The sequence below is a fragment of the Giraffa tippelskirchi genome, chromosome 12 (genome assembly GCF_054371585.1).
Source record: "Giraffa tippelskirchi isolate mGirTip1 chromosome 12, T2T-mGirTip1v1.2.pri, whole genome shotgun sequence".
NCBI classification, from domain to species: domain Eukaryota; kingdom Metazoa; phylum Chordata; class Mammalia; order Artiodactyla; family Giraffidae; genus Giraffa; species Giraffa tippelskirchi.
In genome coordinates, this window is record NC_137286.1 from 2,500,251 (window position 1) to 2,517,973 (window position 17,723).

Genomic DNA, 17,723 nt, shown 5'->3' on the forward strand with positions numbered 1-17,723 from the left:
GCGGTCCTCAGGCAGGTGTGGCAGGACCCCACAGACAGGCGGTGATCCCGGAGCTGGGTCCCCAAGCCGCACACCCTCCTGGCCCCTCCTTCAGGGCGTGCAAACTCCACTGTCATCCACAGAGCTTCTCGGCACGGCTCCTGCCCCCACAGGAGGGGTCAACACGCCACGGCTTGTCCGGTTCCAGCGGCCCAGGGGCCCACATCTCGGCCAGGCCTGGGCGGAAGCAGCAGCAGAAGGAAGGACCCCCAGGAGGGGCTGTGTGGGGCTGTGACGCTGGTGCTGGTCTGACGGCCCCCAAACGCAGGGGTGTCCATGCTCGCCAGGCGCTCCTAAGAAGGTCAGGCCGCAGGAAAAGCTAACCAACCTTTATAAGCGAAAATAGGGCCTTGGAGGGCTCGTGCGCCCCCATGTTGATGTCCAGAATGCTCCGGATGCTCTTGGCGTCACTGCTGGACAGGTTCCCCTTGATGGCCAGGATGGCGCTCAGGTGGCCCTTGCTGGCAAAGATAGGGTCCCATCAGTCCAGCCCGCTGGCCAACACCCCTGCTCACATCCCTTCCCAGCTTCCTCAGACTCCTGGCTGGAGCCACAGGGCCCAGTAGCCAACCCCCCTGCCCACGAGGGTGCCTGCTCTGCTTAACCCACCGTGCTCAGGCGGCACCGGCCACAGTGGCTCCAGAGGGTGCCAAGCTCCTGCCCGGTCCGGCCTTTGCACTGGCTATTCCTCTTGGAACGCTCGTCCCCATGCCCTTGAGGTAACCAGCTCCTTCCACCCTTTAGCACTTAGCTAACATGTCACCTCTCCGTCAAGAAACTGCCTGCCAGTGCAGGAGACACAGGTTCGACCCCTGATCTGGGAAGATCCCAAATGCCACCAAGCAAGTTAGCCCTGGACTACAGCTATTGAGCCTGTGCTCAAGAGCCTGAGGACCACAACTACTGAAGCCCTCAAGCCCGTGCTCTGAAATAAGAGAAGTTACTACAATGAGAAGCCCGTGCGCTGCAACTTGAGAGCAGCCTCCACTGGCTGCAACTAGAGAAAAGCTCACACAGCAACAAAGACCCAGCAGAGCCAAAAGCAAATAATGAAATTTGAAAAAAAAAAAGTCAGCTCCCCAGAGAGGATTTTCCAGCTCTAAAGTCAGAACCTCCCTTGGTTAAACAATCTTTAAAACTTGCAAATAGTACTGTACTCTTTTGCTGGATGACCTCATCATTGCTAACCCTCATCTGACTATCTGTCTGTCAGGAGGCCTGGTCTGTCTTGTACTTCCTTGCGTCCTGGTGCCTAAAACTGGGCCCGGTACCTAGTAGGAGACCACCTGATAACTGTTGGCGGGATGGGTGGATACATGGATACATGAATGGATAGATGGATAGGTGGGCAGGTGGATGACTAGATGGGTGGATGGATAGATCGAAGGACGGACAGATGGGTAGATGAGTGGGTGATCAGATGAATGGATAGCCAGATGGGCGTACAGATGGGTAAGCAGGTGCCTGCATGAGTGGGTAGATGGACGGGTGAGTGTGTAAGTGGATGGGTGCCTGAATAGGTGGAGTAGACCAGCCAGCGGCTGGACCAGGCTACGCTAGGACAGGTCGACCACACCAGAGGAATCAACCCACAGAGACAACTGCCCTGGCTCACCAGATCCTCAGGCAGTCAGGGACTGAGCCTCCACCCTGGAACAGAGGCCCCAGGACCCAGAGCACAGGTCAAGCCTCTGAGGACCCCTAGGCTGACTGGTGGACCCTAGCTTCACTACAGACGTGCCATGGCCTCCAGCAGGTCCCTGGTCCCTCTGGTCTCGGATCCCCCCCTGAAGGAAAGGCTCAGAGCACGCGGTGTGGAGCCGGACTGCCCGGCTTTGTCGTCTCGGCTCTACCACTGACCAGCCGCGTCACCCTGGCCACATTCCTCACACTCCCCAGGTCTCACCTGGACCACAGGGATGAAGAGTGTCAGCCCCACTGGGTGGCAGCGAGGACTGAGTGAACAGCTGCTGTAAAGATCTGGGCACAGTGGCCAGTATCTCTGCCCACCCTGCAGGGACGCACTCTGGCCGCCCCCCTGGCTCTGACCGCAGTGGGGAACCACAGGCCACACTGCTTTCCCCGGGTGCTCGGAGACCCTGGTTCTCACCTGAAGTCAGGGTACCAGGTGGCATAGGTGGCCACCTCGATCTTGATGGCACTCGGGTCTTGCAGGCGAATGATCTCGGCGAGCGTGGGGAGGGCGTGATGCAGCCAGGTGGCCGGGGAGCCCTGCAGGCACAGGCCTCGTTGAGGGGGGCTGGCCCTGCCCAGAAGCGCGCCCAGGGGCCCAGAGAGGCTCAGGTCGGACCCAATCAGGTTGGGAGAGGCCCAGAGGGGCTATCCTAGCCCGTGAAGAGCCGGGAGCAGGAGGGCAGCCCACCACCGTGGGAGGTTTGGCGGGGGTTGGGGCTTACGTTCTGGGTGCAGAACTGCTGGATGAGCTGGGCGTTGGCCTGGATGTGTCCCGCCAGCTGCTGCTGCTGCTCCGCCGTCTTGAGGACCAGGTGCCGCTTGCAGAGGCGGGCGATGTACTCCTTGACCAGGTGCAGATGGACCGCCTCCAGGAGCTCCTAGGGGGCAAGTGGGCAGGGCCGTGGGAACCCACCCCTCCCTGGAGGCCAGGGTCCGGGGGGTGGGGGCAGATGCCAGAGCAAAACAGCGCCTCCGGGTGTGCGCACACACATGTCTGCCTGCATGTCCCTCCACTGGCAGCCCAGCACCCCCTCACCTCCCGGAAGCAGTCCTGCAGCCCTGAGAACTCGGGCATCCTCTCAGCCACAGCGGAGACGATTTTCTCCAGGGTCTGCTGGGGGGCGGCCCAGCGGGTCTGCGTGAACCTCTTGAACAGCGGCTGGGAAAGGAGAGGGTCAGGCTGTGTGGCCACGCCCGGCAGAGGAAGGGCCAGCCCAGTAGACACGCACGCACACCACACACGGGGCCAGGACAGGGGTCAGGTTATATTAAGGATTCCCCCAGTGCTCCAGCAGGAAGCGGAGGCCAGGTCTGCATCCCCTTCTCCAAGGCTGACCAGCCGGGGCTGCCATCTGCCACCTGCCTGCCCTGAGGCCTTCTCCACCGCTTCCCTCCTTAAATAAATTAATTCCTGCATAAACAAAGCCATGTGCTTGGCTGGGCCTATGATAATGATGACCCTGCCAAGTCATCCAGGGTCACTGCCTGGCCACCCATAGCTGCGGGGCAGGGGACAAGGTGGGCTCCCACGGGGGAGTAGGCAGGGAGTGCCCCCCTTCTTCCCATAGGACCCCCACCTCCTCCTGCAGTACAGGCAGTAAGGGCTTCTGGGGATGCCCTGGCCCCAGCAGATGTGGCGGGAGCCGCCAGAGGCTCTGAGTGTCCCGGCTGGGAGGCAGGGTGCGGGCAGGAGGGTCTGGGGACCTCAGGGGAAATGTACAGGCAAACTTGAGGGCTAGGTGGAGTCCAAACGGGGGAGGGGCGCTGAGGCGTCTCATCTGCACCCAGGGCCCTAAGCGGCCCTCTGAGGCCAAGCCCCAGGCTGAAGCGGGGGTGACGTCAAGGGGGGGCCATGGCCCCATCACCGGGGCTGCACCAGCCTCCCTGCAGCTGTCCTGCGCAGCGCCTTCCTTGTGCCAGGTCTTCATTTCTGCCCCCCACCACCCCCACACCCTACACCCCCCCACCCTACTCTCCCAGGCCCTCCCCTAGCCCCTCCAGCACTAGATTCAGCACGTGCGGCGGGGCAGGAGGCTGCACTACCTTCAGGTCCCCAAACAGGCTCTGGAGCAGGGTATCAAAGCCGTGGCTCTTGAGCTCATTCAGGGGGCTCAGCACGGAGCTGCGGCGGCCTGGTGATGTCTGCCACTTCTGCTCCACGGACATCCTGGAAGCATAGGAGGCAGGGAGGTCACGCCAGCCCAGCCCAGCCTGCAGCCCTAAACCCAGAGAGCCAGCGAGCCCCAGGCGAATCTCCCTAAACCATCGCTCTAGAATCCTCACTGGATCCCCATTCCCGGCGGAAGCAAGACCAAGGCACTCCATCCAGGCTCCCTAAGCAGGACCCAGCCTTCCCACCTAACACACACCTAACACCACATCCTGTTCTAACTGAGGATAAGTGGCTCAGCCTCTCCATAGCTCAGTGTGCTCATGGGCTCAACGGACCAGTCACTGTATCTACTTAACAGGGCTGCTAACAGGATAAATGCCTGACCCATCAGCACTAGATAAATGTTTGCTGTTGCTGCTGTAAGCCCTGGGCATTTCCTTTCCAGCCTGCTCATTTTCATCCAACATCTCTGCTTAAGCTGCTCCTCCTCCCTCCTCCCTCCCCCATCCCAGGAACCTCCCCCCACCCCTCGCCGGCTTCCCGCCACCCCCCCACCAACACAGGCAAGCAGCCGCAGTGATTCCCCCCACTGCCCAGCACCCTTACCGGAAAGAGAGGCAGTTGTTGATGTTAGCAATGACATTGGCCCTGTAATTTTGCAGCTGTATGCATCTCTCCAGAAATTCATCAAAGGCGCGCTGGTAGCTGGTGAAAGGGAAAGGGCACACGTAGGAGCAGCACAAACACTGGGACAATAGCAGCCTCCAGCGGCCTGCCCACCCAGCCTCCTGGCTTCACATGTGGGCTCCCCACAGCACAGGGCGGAGGCAGTAGGCATCCCGTAACTGGCACAGGGCAGGATGCAGAAGGCATCCCGTAACTGGCTTCACATGCTCAGGCCAGTGGGGCCAGAGCTCCCGCACAGCTCCTGGAGAGGGCGCCTGCCTGGCTCTGCAGCGCCCACACCCCCAGGCCCCTCTAGAGCTGCAGGCAGAGGTGGGGAGGGGGGCAGCCAAGAGAACTCTGGGGGCGCAGACCTGGGGCATCACCTGAAGGGGGCACCAGGGCCTCAGTCCCTCAGGGGGCATCTTTGCAGTTGGAGGCTGCTCTTCCGGGGGCTTTGCTGAGCAGTGGGGGGGCGGGGTGGGGGGGTCAGATGACCTGAGGCTCTCAGCGTCCAGGTGGGTGGTGCAGGGGGACAAGGACTCCTGCTCATAATGGCAGACACCCTAGAGGCCGAGAGGGGGCACTGGTCTAGCTATAGGATCTCCACCTAGGGCCCAAGGGAGGGGTGGGGCTCTGAGAGAGGGAACGGCAGGGACCCTTCACCCACGCTCTGGCGTGCATGCCCATCACCCACCTCCTGAGGAGCGTGGCCAGCTCTACCAACAGCAAGGGCTTTATCTGGGTGCCCAGGTCAAGGGTGATGCTCTCGGCGTTGGCCAGGCTCTGGGAGATGATCTGCAGGGGTTGGGGTGAAACTGAGCAGAAGCCCGCCTGGTCTAGGGCTGGAGCAGGGCTGGGGGTGGGTAAGACATGGAGCAAGGGGGTCTGTGCTCAGTGGCAGGTGCACCTGCCCACAGGGACGTGGCTGGTGCGGGCGGGGCAGCGGGCGCTACCTGGATGATGTCGATGGCCAGCTCACTGTGGCAGCGGCCGTCCAGCCTCTGTGGGGCCATATCCTGGGTCCAGCGCCTCGACTCCAGCTCCAGGGCTCGGGCCGTCAGCTCCCTCACGCTGGCCTGGGGTGGGGGAGGAGGGGCCCACTCAGGGTAGCGTGAAGCCCACGTGGGCGTCCCTGCCAGGCTCCCCGCCCACGTCCTGTCTGCCCGGCCCCCCCTTCACTTCCTTCTCGCCCCTCCTCAGCCCTGCCCGGCACTGGCCCTGGACTCACCACCTCGTTGGAGAGGAACGCGGCCTCCAGCATCCGGATCTGCGTTGGGGGCAGGAGGGTCCCGAGTCTGATTCCCTGCAGCTCGGGTGCCAGCTTGGGGCTGTTGAGGATGTCACTGTGGGTGGAGGGGCTGGCATGAGGAAAACCAGGGCCGTTCCCCCCACCCCACCAGAGCCCTGCACACAACTCTGTCGCCTTCCCTCCAGTGCCTCCCCCACTGCTTCTCCATCTCAGTTCGATCCAGGCCCTGAACCCCGGAATCACCCCCCCTCCGTTCACTCTCTCACCCGTGTCCACTCTTACTCCAGGTTACGCTCCCGAGACCCATCAGCCTAGAGCCACCCCATCCGAGGCACCCCACAGCCCAGCCCCCATCTCCCGCCTGGCACACCGCAGGACCCTCCTCTGGGGGCTCCCTGCCTTGCCTTCAACAATCCCTCCTCCCACCGGCGGTGGGCAGAGCCACATTTCCGGTCTGATCTCCCGGCTCCAAGGGCTCCCCCTCCCCCTCTCACCCTCTGTCTCCTTCCCACCATCCCCCACCGTGCCCCCACCCTGCATCCCACCAGCCCTGCCCCGCCTCCGCCCCCAAGACCGGCTCTGCTGTCTCCAGAGGAGGGCCAGTCCCAGCAGGAAGGGCTGTCTGCCCCTCCCCGACCTCACCCTGGACGGAGGCATATCCACTCATCCTTGTGGCGCTTCCGTTGGGTGCCAGAGCCCCCTGGGGACTGCCCAGCCCTGGCACTTCCTCAGGGCCTTTGTCTACCCGGAGGCTCAAGAATAGCCCTTTCTGCCGCCCGCCCCCCCCAAGCCTGGATGCGCTGTGTCCCTTTGCTCCCCATTCTGGCCACACTGGCCTCCACGGAGCCACCCTGGACTTCCCCTCTCAGGGCTCGGTGTCCTGCTGCACTGACCCCAGGGGGCCCCAGGTTGAAGCCCCGAGGTCACGGACAGGAAGGTGGAGGGGCAGAGGGGACAGGGCCCAGCACTTCCTGGTGAGTCAGGACCAACAAGAAGGAACCAGCTCAGCTGGCGGGACTCTCCAGCATCCCCTGCCCTGTGCCAGCTTCCCTGCCCTCCTTGACTCCTCACCCACCACCTCCACCTGGTCCTTCCTTGGGCCCCTGCTGGAGGCTGACCCACCAGCACCAACCAAGACCCCTGACGACCCGGATGTGTCCCTGAGAGACTCAGACATCGCTCACACTGTCTATACCTCCAGGCTTCCTGCAGGCTTTATGCTACAGGCCAGGGCCAGCCCCTACCAGAATCCCTGAGCAGATCCACACTGCAGTTTAAGTCTCTGCCCACCCAGCTTGTACAAATGACGGACATGCTTGTTGCGGTAAAATAAGGGAAAAAAGAAGAAAAAAAGGTGTTGTGTTTTTCCTCCAGTTCTTTACTTGTGCCTAATCTGTAGTCTGTAACTAAGTTTCTTTATCAAAAGATTAAACCTGATTTGAGAATTACATGCTGCACCTACAGCCCCCTCAAAACATTCCGTATCTGGGGCTCAACCTCACAGCACCCTCTCTGCAAACCACCCCTTAGAGTTTTTCTCTCTTTTTGCATTACAGAAAGAAAGCCTCCGTACAGTCCACAAAAGACAACGGACCCAACGACTGGGCCACCAGACTGACAGACCCAAATTACCGGGCTACCCAACGCCAGCCTGATGACTGTTTTTGAAACAGTGCGAGGAGAAGCACGCAGGATCCTAACACCTCTGTTCATTTCCAACCCCTGACTGCAACCCCCCAGCTATACCATCCCCTAGGTTCCTCATGGAGGCAGGGACACAGTTCTGGAGGCAGGAGTCTGCTATGTTCTTGCCTCTGTCTCCGGATTTTCTTATCCAGCTTCGGTGGGCAGAGAAACCCAAGATACTGGCAGCAACATGCTCAGGGATGCATGGGGTCTGGGTGTATCAGGGGATGCCCGGATCTGAATCCAGTTGGTACCAGGAATTCTCCACGGCAGTACCAGGCGCCCCCCAAACTGAGAGCTCCAGGCCTCGGTGGCCAGACCTCAGCTCTGCCATGGGCTCACTGGGGAAGACCCTGCACAACGGGGATTTCCCCAACAGGCCCAGTGCCCCCGTCCTGCCTGGGAGTGCTCCCTCGGCCTGCTGGGCACTGAGCACTGAGAGCTACACACGGCTCCCAGAAGGCCTCCCAGCCCAGCCTGGGGCCCTGTAGGGCGGCTCCCTTTGCCGGGAACACCCCCCTCTCTCTGCCTCTCCCCACCTGTCCTTGCTCCCCGCCGCCTGACTCCCTTACTTCTGTTAGACTGTCAGCTGCCCCAGAGCAGGGTCGTTGCCTCCTGCGGCAGGTAGAATCCTGCACCGCCTTCTCCGAGCTGGCTTCCTGGGCTGACCCAGGCCAGGTCAGGGCCCCTGCTCCTGGCCACAGCTCTTCCTGACTCTGGATCACGGCAGCTTCGCCCTCTAACCCAGACTGGAAACTCAGGAATGAAAGAGGAGGTTCTTGGCTCGTTCTCTGCGCCTCAGTTTCCCCAACTGTGGGATGCGGCTGAGGCCAGAGAGAGTAAGGATTCCCAGGGCAAAGCAGGCCCAGTGGAGGCCCTGTCCCTGTGATCCCAGGCCCGCCTGGGCCGTTCTCCCAGTGGACTCCGCACACGACTTGGTGACACCCAGGCCCTGCCCGCCTGGCATCCCGCACCGCGAGCTCACTTGGGGTAGAGGTTCTGCACCCAGACCAGCAGCATGCAGGTGTCCCGCGGGCACAGCTCGAACTGCACCAGGGCCGCCAGCTGGGCCGCGAAGTGCGTGTGGTAGCTCTCGGCGTAGGCGGCCACCACGTGGAAGTCGGCGGGAAAGAGCGGCTTGAGGCGCTCCACCACGGCCTCCAGGTCCTCCTTCATGGTGCGGCCCATGTGCAGGAAGGCGCGCTCGGCCTCCGTGCGGCCCTCGGCGTCCGCGGCCGGCCGCCGGCTCAGGCGCTCCGCGGCCGCCTGCGCCACGCCTTCCCGCCACAACTGCAGCCAGCCCCGGGGCCGTGTGGCCGCCAGCCCCGGGCACCCCGGGGGCCCGGCCGCCGCCGCCGCCGCCGCCGCCGCGCGGTCCTGGCGCTCCTGCTCGGCCAGCACGGCCAGCGCCTGGCGCAGCCGCTCGGGCGCCGCCTCCAGCGGCCGGCGCAGCGGCCCGAGCACCTGCTCACGCAGCAGCGCGTACAGCGCCTCCACCTTGCTCTGGCGCCGCACCAGCTCCTCCTCGCTCTCGCAGCCCGCCGCCGCGGCCTCCTGCAGCTCCAGCTCCAGCGCCAGCAGCGGCCCCGCTGCCTCCAGCCGCCCGCGCTCCAGGTCGGCCTTCAGCTCCTCCACTGCGGCCAGAACGCTGCGTTAGCGCGGCCCAGGGCCTCTGAGACCCGCCCCCTGCCCCGGTCACCTCCTGTGGGCCGAGACCTCCCAAAAGATGCGGGGTGTCTCAGCCCGGGTGGGGGACACCAGGCTCAGATCCTGAGATCAGGGGGCGGCAGGTGAAAGCAGGGAGGGGAGGCCCCTCAACGCCCACGTGCCCTGCCCCCTCTGTCCCAGCTGAGCAGGGCATCCTCTCGGATGAGCCCCCATCCTGCTCAGACCCTGCCCACCTGGGGAGGGGCCTCCCGCCTACCTGTGGGCAGCTGGCCAGGTGGCTGTGGACTGGACTCAGACTCCCCCTCAGTCTCTGCTGAGCTGGGCTGACCCTTCTTCTTCCTCCCCTTGGTGAAGACGCTGAACACGTTTGCCAGGCCTTTTGACTTCTTCTTCTTGCTGGCCTCTTCTTCATCCCTGTCTGGGGCCACCTCGGCCTCCAGGGGTGGTACCAGGTCCTCAGAGGAGGCCTCCGACATGGAGGCCTCCAACTCTGCCTCTGAGGTAGAGGGCAACCTCTGGGGGCTTCTGGGGAAGTTAGGGGCCCTGGACACAGGCTGCTGGCGTGGGAGTCCTTGCAAGAAGGTGAACATCTTCAGCTTCACCCTGGCTCAGGCCTGCGGTTTGACAAGAGGAGGGAATGAGAGGGTCAGTGGTCGCGGGGGACTGGCCCCTGGCTCCCCAGCCCAAGCACCCAGCCAGACTGATCTGTTTTCACTCATGTGACCACCAGGGCTCTGGCTGTCTCCTGGCCCAGATGGGTACCAACAACTCAACTTTCCCCCTGGACGCCGGTTCCACAGTACTCACAGGCCCTCCCAGAATCTCCAGACAGAAGGGGACTTCATTTTGGCAAATCCTTCCTTGACAGCCCATCCTCTGGGCAGGGAGGGGGACCACAGGCTCGCCGGGGACCCTGGGGGAGGGGGCAGAGCGCGGCCAGCTGGCCCCGTGCACAGAGCGAGAACCGAGGTCCAGGCGCTAGAGGCTGGGCTGAGGCAGGAATCCGGCCCCAGCCCCATCCTCCATTCTGCTCTGTTCTTTTGACTCCTGTGGCTTGGGGTCCCAGAGGAACGCGATGAGCAGAAACGGCTGCTCGCGTTGGGACCACGAGGCAGGCAGGGCCAGACCGGTATTATGACCTTGGGGCTCAGGTCTACAGAAACCACAGTGCCCCCTCAAGCCCTTTCCCAGGTCGGAGGGACAAGCGGCCCAACGAGGCGCAAGCCTGTCTGAGGTCACACAGCAGCCCAGACGGGAAGCTCCACCGCACCCTGCCTGCTCCCCAAGTGGGGTGACATCACCACCACAGAAGCTTCCATTTCCTGGGCCCTTCCTGAGGGCCCATCCCATCACTTCCGCACTGCCTTCCAGGAGGGGTGTTATTTTCCTCATCTCACATAACAAGCTCAGAGAGGCTTAAAATGTCCCTGTGGTCAACAGCTTGGAGCTCAGCTCACCAGGCACTGGGCACCCCCACCATTCAGAGAGGCAGCACCCTCCCCAGTTCCTTGACGGGGGGGGGGGGGGGAGGCCAGGCCAGGACCGGTGGAGGGGAACGAGGCTGACCCGAAAGGAGGGAGCAGGGCAGGGCTGGGAATGGGGAGCAGAGGGGGACAGGCCTCCTTGGTAACTGGGATGACCCACAACCACGGTGCCTGCCCCACCACCCAGGAGTAAATACACCAAGTCGTGACTCATACAGCACGACTTCAACTCGCCCCTGCAGCAGTCCTGCAAGGCAGACGGGGTGATCCGACCCTCCAGAATGGGAAACTGAGGTGGCAGGATGTGGGGGGGGCTGGATTAGGCCCGTCAGACTTTCCACATCCCCTGCTGCCTTCCCACCAGCTCAGCCACCTTCGACCATCCTCCCAGGAACTCCTCCCAAAGCTCCGAGCTTGACCAGAGCCACTCAGCGGCCAGGAAGCTGGGCGTTCTCCCCTCTCACAGCCTCACCAGATGCCGGGGGTCAGAGTCCTACACTGCTGGGTCTCAGCTGCCTCCCGGTGCCATTTGGACTACGAGTTCCCCTCCATAACCAAGCTGAGGGTACTCTGGGGAGCCCTGACCAGGGTCCCCAGGTGCAAGGCCACTGGGCACTTCTGCCATGTCCATCCCTTCCCCCAGCATCCCTCCCAATCCATCTCACTTTCATGCCAGGAACCCACAGGAGCTGGTCTAGCTGGTTGGCAAGGGCCGCTCAGCCTCACCCTGGCCCAGGCCCCACCTCTCCCCCGGCTGCTGGGGGAGGGGAAGGGCCCTCCTGAGCAGCTGCGGACCCACTGGCCTCACTTCTGCCCTCACTGCCTCCGCCTCCTCCGTCCCCACAGGTGCTAGGCTCCCCTCAGCCTCCAGACCTGGTTCCTGCCGGTCCCCACATGGCATCGCCGCCTCCCCGCCTCTGGGGCACAAAATCTCCTCCCCCTCCAAGGTCCGCAGCAGCCCCTTTGGCCCCTGCCCAGGCCTTCACTCTGAGGCAGCTGGTGCAGCAGAAAGAGAGACCATTGTGGGCTTGGCTGTAGCATCCACTAGGGTGTGGACCAGATACCACCCTGCCTTCATAGACCTCAGTCTTCCCATCCGTGCCATGAGGAGAACCCCACCTCACAGTGCTGCTGAAAGAAGGATGTGAGGGAAGCGCACAGCCACATGCTGGCACCTGGCCAGGCCTCAGTAAGGGTCTGAGTCTTCTGTCCCAGTGTCTGTCAGGCTAATCCTGGTGCCCGGACTCAGCATAAGAGGGCAGGAGAGACATTCCTTTAAGCCGAGGCCAGTGGCTGGGCACAGTCGGACAGGAAGGGGCATGCTCCGAGTCAGACCGTGTGGCCACAGCCTGGGGCACCTCCCTGGTCCTCCCAGCTCCCCCAGTTTCTATGTGGGCACACACACCCTCACTCTCCTCCCCAGGGTCAGGGCTGAGGTCCACGCCAGCCTCCCTGGTCCCTGCGCACGAGGATATTCAAGCTCAGGCAGGTGAAGTGACTCGGCCTCAGTCACACAGCCAGCCGCCCCTCGCCACTCCGCCTTGGGCCGCCCCGCCCCTTCTGCTGCAAAGAAAGGGACACCAGGGCCCCTTTCCACAGCCCCCTCCTCCCTGCTTTCCCAGGACAGAGCCCTCCGCTGGGAGCATCTAACCCGACCCTCTGCACCCTGAGGCAGCTCAGCCGGAGGGCTTCAGTTTCCCTAGAAGGGGGGCTGCGGAAGACCTGGGGCTCTCCGCGCCGGGTTCCTTCCATCGCGCCAGCCGCTCCCTACCGGGATCGGGCCAGAGACGCGGGTCGCGGCGGGGCCGGTGGGCAGCCGCGCGAAGAGTTTGGGGACAGACGCACCGGACGCACCGCGAGCGCAGGTCACTTACTGTGTCCGGGCCGAGCCTGTCGCCGCAGAGCCGGGCGCCGCCTGAAATAGACGCAGGCTCCGCCCCGGTCGGGCCGGCCCGCCCCGCCCGCCGCCCCCGCGGAAAACCCGCGGGCTGAGGCCAAAGCCGAGAGAGTGTGACTGGGGGCTGCCCGGGTCCCCGCGTCCGGTGCCGCGCGCACCCCCTGAGCGCAGCGGGGCCGGCCAAGCTGGGGTGTACGGGAAGGGCTCCCTCCCTCCCACCAGCCTGGGCGGGGTGTCGGGGCTGGCTGTCGCCAGGCCTGAGTGGGGCTCTAGACCCGCACGACCCAGCGGACAGGATGGGTTCGGTGCTGACCCATTGTCCGACGACAGCTTCTGATTGGCTGACTGGAAGGGGCCCCGCACTCAGGACCACCTTCGCGCGTCACAGAGCCAGCACCTCCAGCAGCTCGGAGGAACCCCTAGACAACCCAGCTCACCCCCAACTGTGGGGAGTTCCTTTCCTCCTGCGGGGTGCTGGGGACTGTCCCACCTGACTCTGAGGCTGACCGCTCGGAGGATCACCCCTTCTGGAGAGAGTGTTCCCACCCTGCGTGTCACTGTGGCCACACACATCCCTGGGGAGGCGGTCCCCATGGAGGAGGCGCCCTCAGGGACCGGGTGCTGGTCAGCCTTTGAAGAACCCCTGTGCTGGTGCCTGGCATACACCCTCATCACCCAGCCTTCCTTAAAAGGGGAAATGGCTCACAAAAGTGAGTGACTTGCCCGAGGTCACACAGGCAGTAAATGGGGGTCGGAACCCACACCCAGGCCTGTAGGACTCCCACTGAAGCACTTTCCCTTTCTGGGACCCAGGCCGGGCCAGGCCAGGCTCCTAAAGGCACCAGATGGGGACCCTGACAGCTCAGGCTCACTCAGCCCGGCTTTGTCCTCACTCGGCGTGGCCTTGAGCAGGTCACATTGCTTTCTGGGCCTCAGTTTCCCATCTGAGGCCTGTTTCTCTGGGTCAGTCAAGGGACCGGAGGGGAGCTGGGGAAGAGGACCTCTTCCCTGTTCCACATCCTACAAATTCCTGCCCTTTGAAAAGGACCGTGCAGCTCAGGAATTTCCCGTCTGGGCACCCGCTTCCTTTTTGCTCCTTAATAGCGCTTCTGCTCCTCCCTCCCTTTGGTGTGCCCCCTCCCCCACCCCTCTGGTTCCCTGCTCCCCCTGGAAACTGGGCACAGATCTCTGCAGCTTGAGAGGCACGGCCAAGTGGGCAAGGCAGGGGAGAGATGGGGGTGCCCCTTGTAACTGAGAACTTCCTCTTCCTCCTTGGGAAAGGCGGCCAGGGGCCAGTTTGGGGCTTGGACATTGATCCTGTCTCTGGGAGGGGTAGGAGGGGGTTGGGGAGGCTGTTGTGGGAAAAGGGGGCTTCAGGGCTTCAGAAGGCTGCAGTAAGACAGACTCCACCCCCTCCTCTCCTCGTGGCCTCAGGGGTGACATTTTTCAGATCTGAACCAACAGTCACAGTGCCCCCTGACTAGGGGGTCATTCCAACTGCTCCCAGTGCATAGATGGGGAGACTAAAGGCCAGACCCCCCCCAAGTTCATCCAGCCAGAGAGGGTGATGAGGGCAAGATCCAAGGGGTCCTGGCCCACTGCCTCCGTGGCTGTCTGCCGTGGCCTCATTGTGCAATCCTCAATTCTCCCTGCCAGCCTCCTCTTCTAAGCCCAGATTGGGAAATCGCTGGAGAATCCGAAGTGCTCTGGGTCATGGAGGAGGGGACAGTGTCAGGCTCACAGACCCACCACCCCCTCAGAGCCCCAGACCCTGATGGGCAGGGGCAGGAAGAACCTCCCCACCACCCGGGGAAGGCTAGGCACCCCTTCACCAGCTGCCAAGACGCCTGCACTCCCTTTCCTGGGCCTTGCCCAGGCTGCAACCAGGGCTTGGGACAAGTTGCCTCGCCCTCCTGTGGCTGCCGCAGTCACTTCCCCTTTCCCTGAGTTCAGGCCTGAGGGTCAAGGGTCATGTCCATGAAGCCCCCAGCTCAAGGGCAACCCTCTAATAGGGCTGCATGGAGAGCCAAGGGGTGTGACTGTCAGTGGGGCCCAGGAGGCAGGAGCTATTCTTACCCCTTCTTGACAGATGAGGAAACAGTCCTCAGGAGACCAGACACTTCCAGAAGGAGCCAAAGGCCAGCCAAGAATTCCACCCTCAGCAGGAAATGAGCATCAGATGTGAGTTGGGAGTGTCCCTGGTCAGCTGCTGTCCCATTACCCACCTCCCCGGGGGGTTGGGCCGCAGGCTGCAGGCCGGTTCCACCTGGCAGGAGGGCAGCAGGCAGGGGTGGGCTGGCAGCAGACCCCCAAGGCCAGCCCAGAGGTCAAGTGCACCCACACCTGGCCCAGAGCTGTGGTCAGCTCCTTGCCTGCAGCCGGGGACTTGAGAGGCCCTGGACACATGCCTTCCCTCTGCTTGGAAATGACAGGTGACTTTTTTTTATTGTTGTAAAATTCACATAACCAAATGCCCCATTTGGACCATTGTAAGTCCACAGTGCAGTGGCACTAAGTTATATGTTGTTATGCAACCATCACCACCATCCATCTCCAGTTTGCAAAACTGAAACTCCATACTCATTAAAGACGACCTCCCCTTTCTCAGCCTCCCACAGCCTGGCATCCGTCATTCTACTTCCCATCTCTATAAACTTGACCACTCAAAGTAGCTCATATAAGTGGAATCAAAGGGACAGTGTTTGTCCTTTTGTGACTGGCTTACATAACTTCGCATAATATCCTCAAGGGTCATCCATGTTGCGGCACGTGTCAGAATGTCCTTCCTTTTAGAGCTTGAATAGCATTTCATTGTGTATCTTTTCATTTGTCCGCAGACACCTGGGTTGCTGCCACCTCTTGGCTGTTGTGAATAATGCTGCTGTGAGCCTGGGAACTAAACCAGCCCTCCCAGACCCTGCTTTCGGTTCTTTTGAGTAGACAGCTGACTTTTGTCGACCTCCACAGGCGTCAGGCTCTCTCCTAAGGGCTTTGCATGCGTTAACTGGTTTAATCAGACAACATGATGAAATGCTGCTGCTAAGTCACTTCAGTCATGTCCGACTCTGTGCGAACGCATAGACGGAAGCCCACGAGGCTCCCCGGTCCCTGGGATTCTCCAGGCAAGAACACTGGAGTAGGTCGCCATTTCTTCTCCACTGATGAAACGGGTGCTCCTTAATTATCTCCTTTCCACAGATGAAGAAATCAAGGCACAGATAGGCCCAGTCACGTGGCGGTCAGTGGTGGAGCTGGGGGCCTGCACTAAGCATCTTGTTGTGGTTCAGTCCTTCAGTCGTGTCCGACGCTTTGTGACCCCACGGGCTGCAGCACACCAGGCTTCCCTGTCCTTCACTATCTCCTGGAACTTGCTCCAACTCACGTCCATTGAGTCGATAATGACATCCAACCGTCTCATCCTGTTACCCCGTTCTCCTGCCCTCCATCTTTCCCAGCATCAGGGTCTTTTCCAGTGAGTGTGCTATATTACTTACCCCTAATGTTGATCAGGGCTTTCCAGGAGGCTCAGTGGTAAAGAATCCACTTGCCAATTCAGGAGACTCAGCAGACATGGGTTTGATCCCTGAGTCAGGATAATCCTCTGGAGGAGGAAATGACAACCCACTCCAGGACCCTTGCCTGGAGAAACCCACAGACAGAGGAGCCTGGCGGGCTACAGTCCATGGGGTTGCAAAGAGTCAGATAGGGCTGAGTACGCACGCACGCAATGTGGATGAACTGAAATACAGCTTGATGCATTTAAGTCAGACACAGGGAAGGACTGTCTGCCGGGCTAGGAAGCTTAGATGCAGAAATGGAAGTTTTTTTTTACTGCCCTCTACTCCTTTTTCATCTTTGAAAAAAAGTACTTCCAATCTGTTTGATGACCTTGTGCGGTCAGTTCATTGAGTCTTCGCCCTCAGCCTGCGCGGCAGCAGGAGGGGCTGACCGGGGCCAGAGAATATAACGCGGGTGGTGTGTGAACCGTCCTCCCTCGATTCCCCCTCCTGGAGCTCCCAGGGCGAGGGAGAGTGGACGGCAGAAGGGGGCGAATCCTGGCACAGGGCTCCGCAGGTGCAAGAAAGCCCGGTGCGTGCGGGATGGGACTGGAACACCGGGGCTGTGGGTCGCTGGGTCTGGGCGCCCCCGCCCCCGGAGGACCTGGCGGGAGGGCAGGGCCGGGGGCGGGGCTCCTCCACTGCCCCGCCCACTTCCCACCGGCGATGACTTGCACTTCCCACAGCCCCAGCCCCCGCTCGCGCGCTGCCGCTCCCCTCACTTCGCAGGGTCAGGTGACCTGGGACCCTTGCTGGGGCCTTTAGTTTCCCGGGGATGTCCAGCTCTCTCCCAAAGTGCGCTGGGCAGAGCCATCGGATCCTCTGTTGACAGGTTAGGAAACCGAGCCTTGGAGGCAACAAGTGGATGCAAAGGCCGAGACCTTGAGGCTGGGATCTCTGCTGCCACCCAGCCTCCCCCAAAGGGGAAGTCACTTGCTCAGGTTCATTGGCAGCTGCACCTGACCCCGGCCATGGGATGGTCAGGTCAGCTGACCAGGAGCCACCCTCCCAGGCCAGCCCCTCCCAGGATAGCCCCCATCAGGGCAGGTGCACACCGACAGGCAGTGTCCCCCCAGACCCCCACGAAGCTGTCTGCTCGTTAATAACCCTCCCTTCTTCCCCGGAGGAAGCCAGGCCCCGTGCTCCTCTCTGTGTTTGGCCAATGGGGAAAATGAAGCCTGAAGAGAAAGGGCTGGAGGTGCTAGAGGTGCAGCCACATGGGAGAAAGCAGGGCCCGCTGGGCATCAGGACCCCAATCCCAGTGGCCTGCTAAGGACGGCACCACCTCCAGGGCACCAGGGAATCTCCACGCCAGCCCCAGTGGCCTGGGCTCTTTCCTAAAAGGGCCTGGCTTTCCACAGCAGTTTTTGGTGGTGATGCAAGATGACCTGCCCTGACCCGGCAACTCGGGCTCTTCTCCTCCACGGCAGGGTTTCTGGGAAAACAGCCGCACTCCACATAAAGTCCCACCTGGGACAGAGCGGATCACGTGACGGGAGCTGTGGGAATCCCAGTGCTGCGCGCAGGGCCGGCCAAGGCGGAGGGCGGAGGGAAGCTGCCCCAAACCACCACCGGGCCTTCCCCTTCCTCCAGTTTGGGTGTTGGAACACCTCCTCGTCTGGGGAGCTCTGCCCTCTGCACTTTGGAGAAGGAAGGCGCGATGCAGAAG

The 17,723-nt window shown here is 62.1% G+C and overlaps 1 protein-coding gene and 1 long non-coding RNA gene across 3 annotated transcripts; one reads left to right on the forward strand and one right to left on the reverse strand.

Moving 5' to 3' along the window:
• Nucleotides 1-352: 352 nt before the first annotated feature.
• TNFAIP2 (TNF alpha induced protein 2) lies at nt 353-12,783 on the reverse strand. 2 transcript variants are annotated; one of them, XM_081548678.1, is made up of 13 exons: nt 12,475-12,783; nt 9,924-10,029; nt 9,373-9,730; nt 8,434-9,082; nt 5,742-5,856; nt 5,467-5,589; nt 5,208-5,308; nt 4,454-4,552; nt 3,778-3,901; nt 2,771-2,893; nt 2,457-2,612; nt 2,150-2,271; nt 353-500 (listed from the first exon to the last, which is right to left on the reverse strand). In XM_081548678.1, exons 3-13 carry the CDS (start codon nt 9,704-9,706, stop codon nt 359-361), a joined length of 2,088 nt encoding a protein of 695 aa, XP_081404804.1. In that variant the 5' UTR covers nt 9,707-9,730; nt 9,924-10,029; nt 12,475-12,783; the 3' UTR covers nt 353-358. The 2 variants fall into 2 exon arrangements, with proteins under 2 accessions (XP_081404804.1, XP_081404803.1); XM_081548677.1 differs by lacking the exon at nt 9,924-10,029.
• A 73-nt stretch (nt 12,784-12,856) lies between these two features.
• Nucleotides 12,857-15,540, forward strand: LOC145529076 (uncharacterized). Its single transcript, XR_014070899.1, has 3 exons — nt 12,857-13,207; nt 14,587-14,678; nt 15,335-15,540. It is a non-coding gene; the product is annotated as an uncharacterized LOC145529076 (long non-coding RNA).
• The last annotated feature ends 2,183 nt before the right edge of the window (nt 15,541-17,723 follow it).

Coding starts and splice junctions, on each gene's coding strand:
- TNFAIP2 (XM_081548677.1), bottom strand. CDS start 9,706: ATGTTCACCTTCTTGCAAGGACTCCCACGCCAGCAGCCTGTGTCCAGG. Junction 5,309..5,466: donor TGGCCATCGACATCATCCAG/GTAGCGCCCGCT, acceptor CAACCCCTGCAG/ATCATCTCCCAGAGCCTGGC. Junction 2,613..2,770: donor TGCAGGACTGCTTCCGGGAG/GTGAGGGGGTGC, acceptor CTTGCCCCCTAG/GAGCTCCTGGAGGCGGTCCA.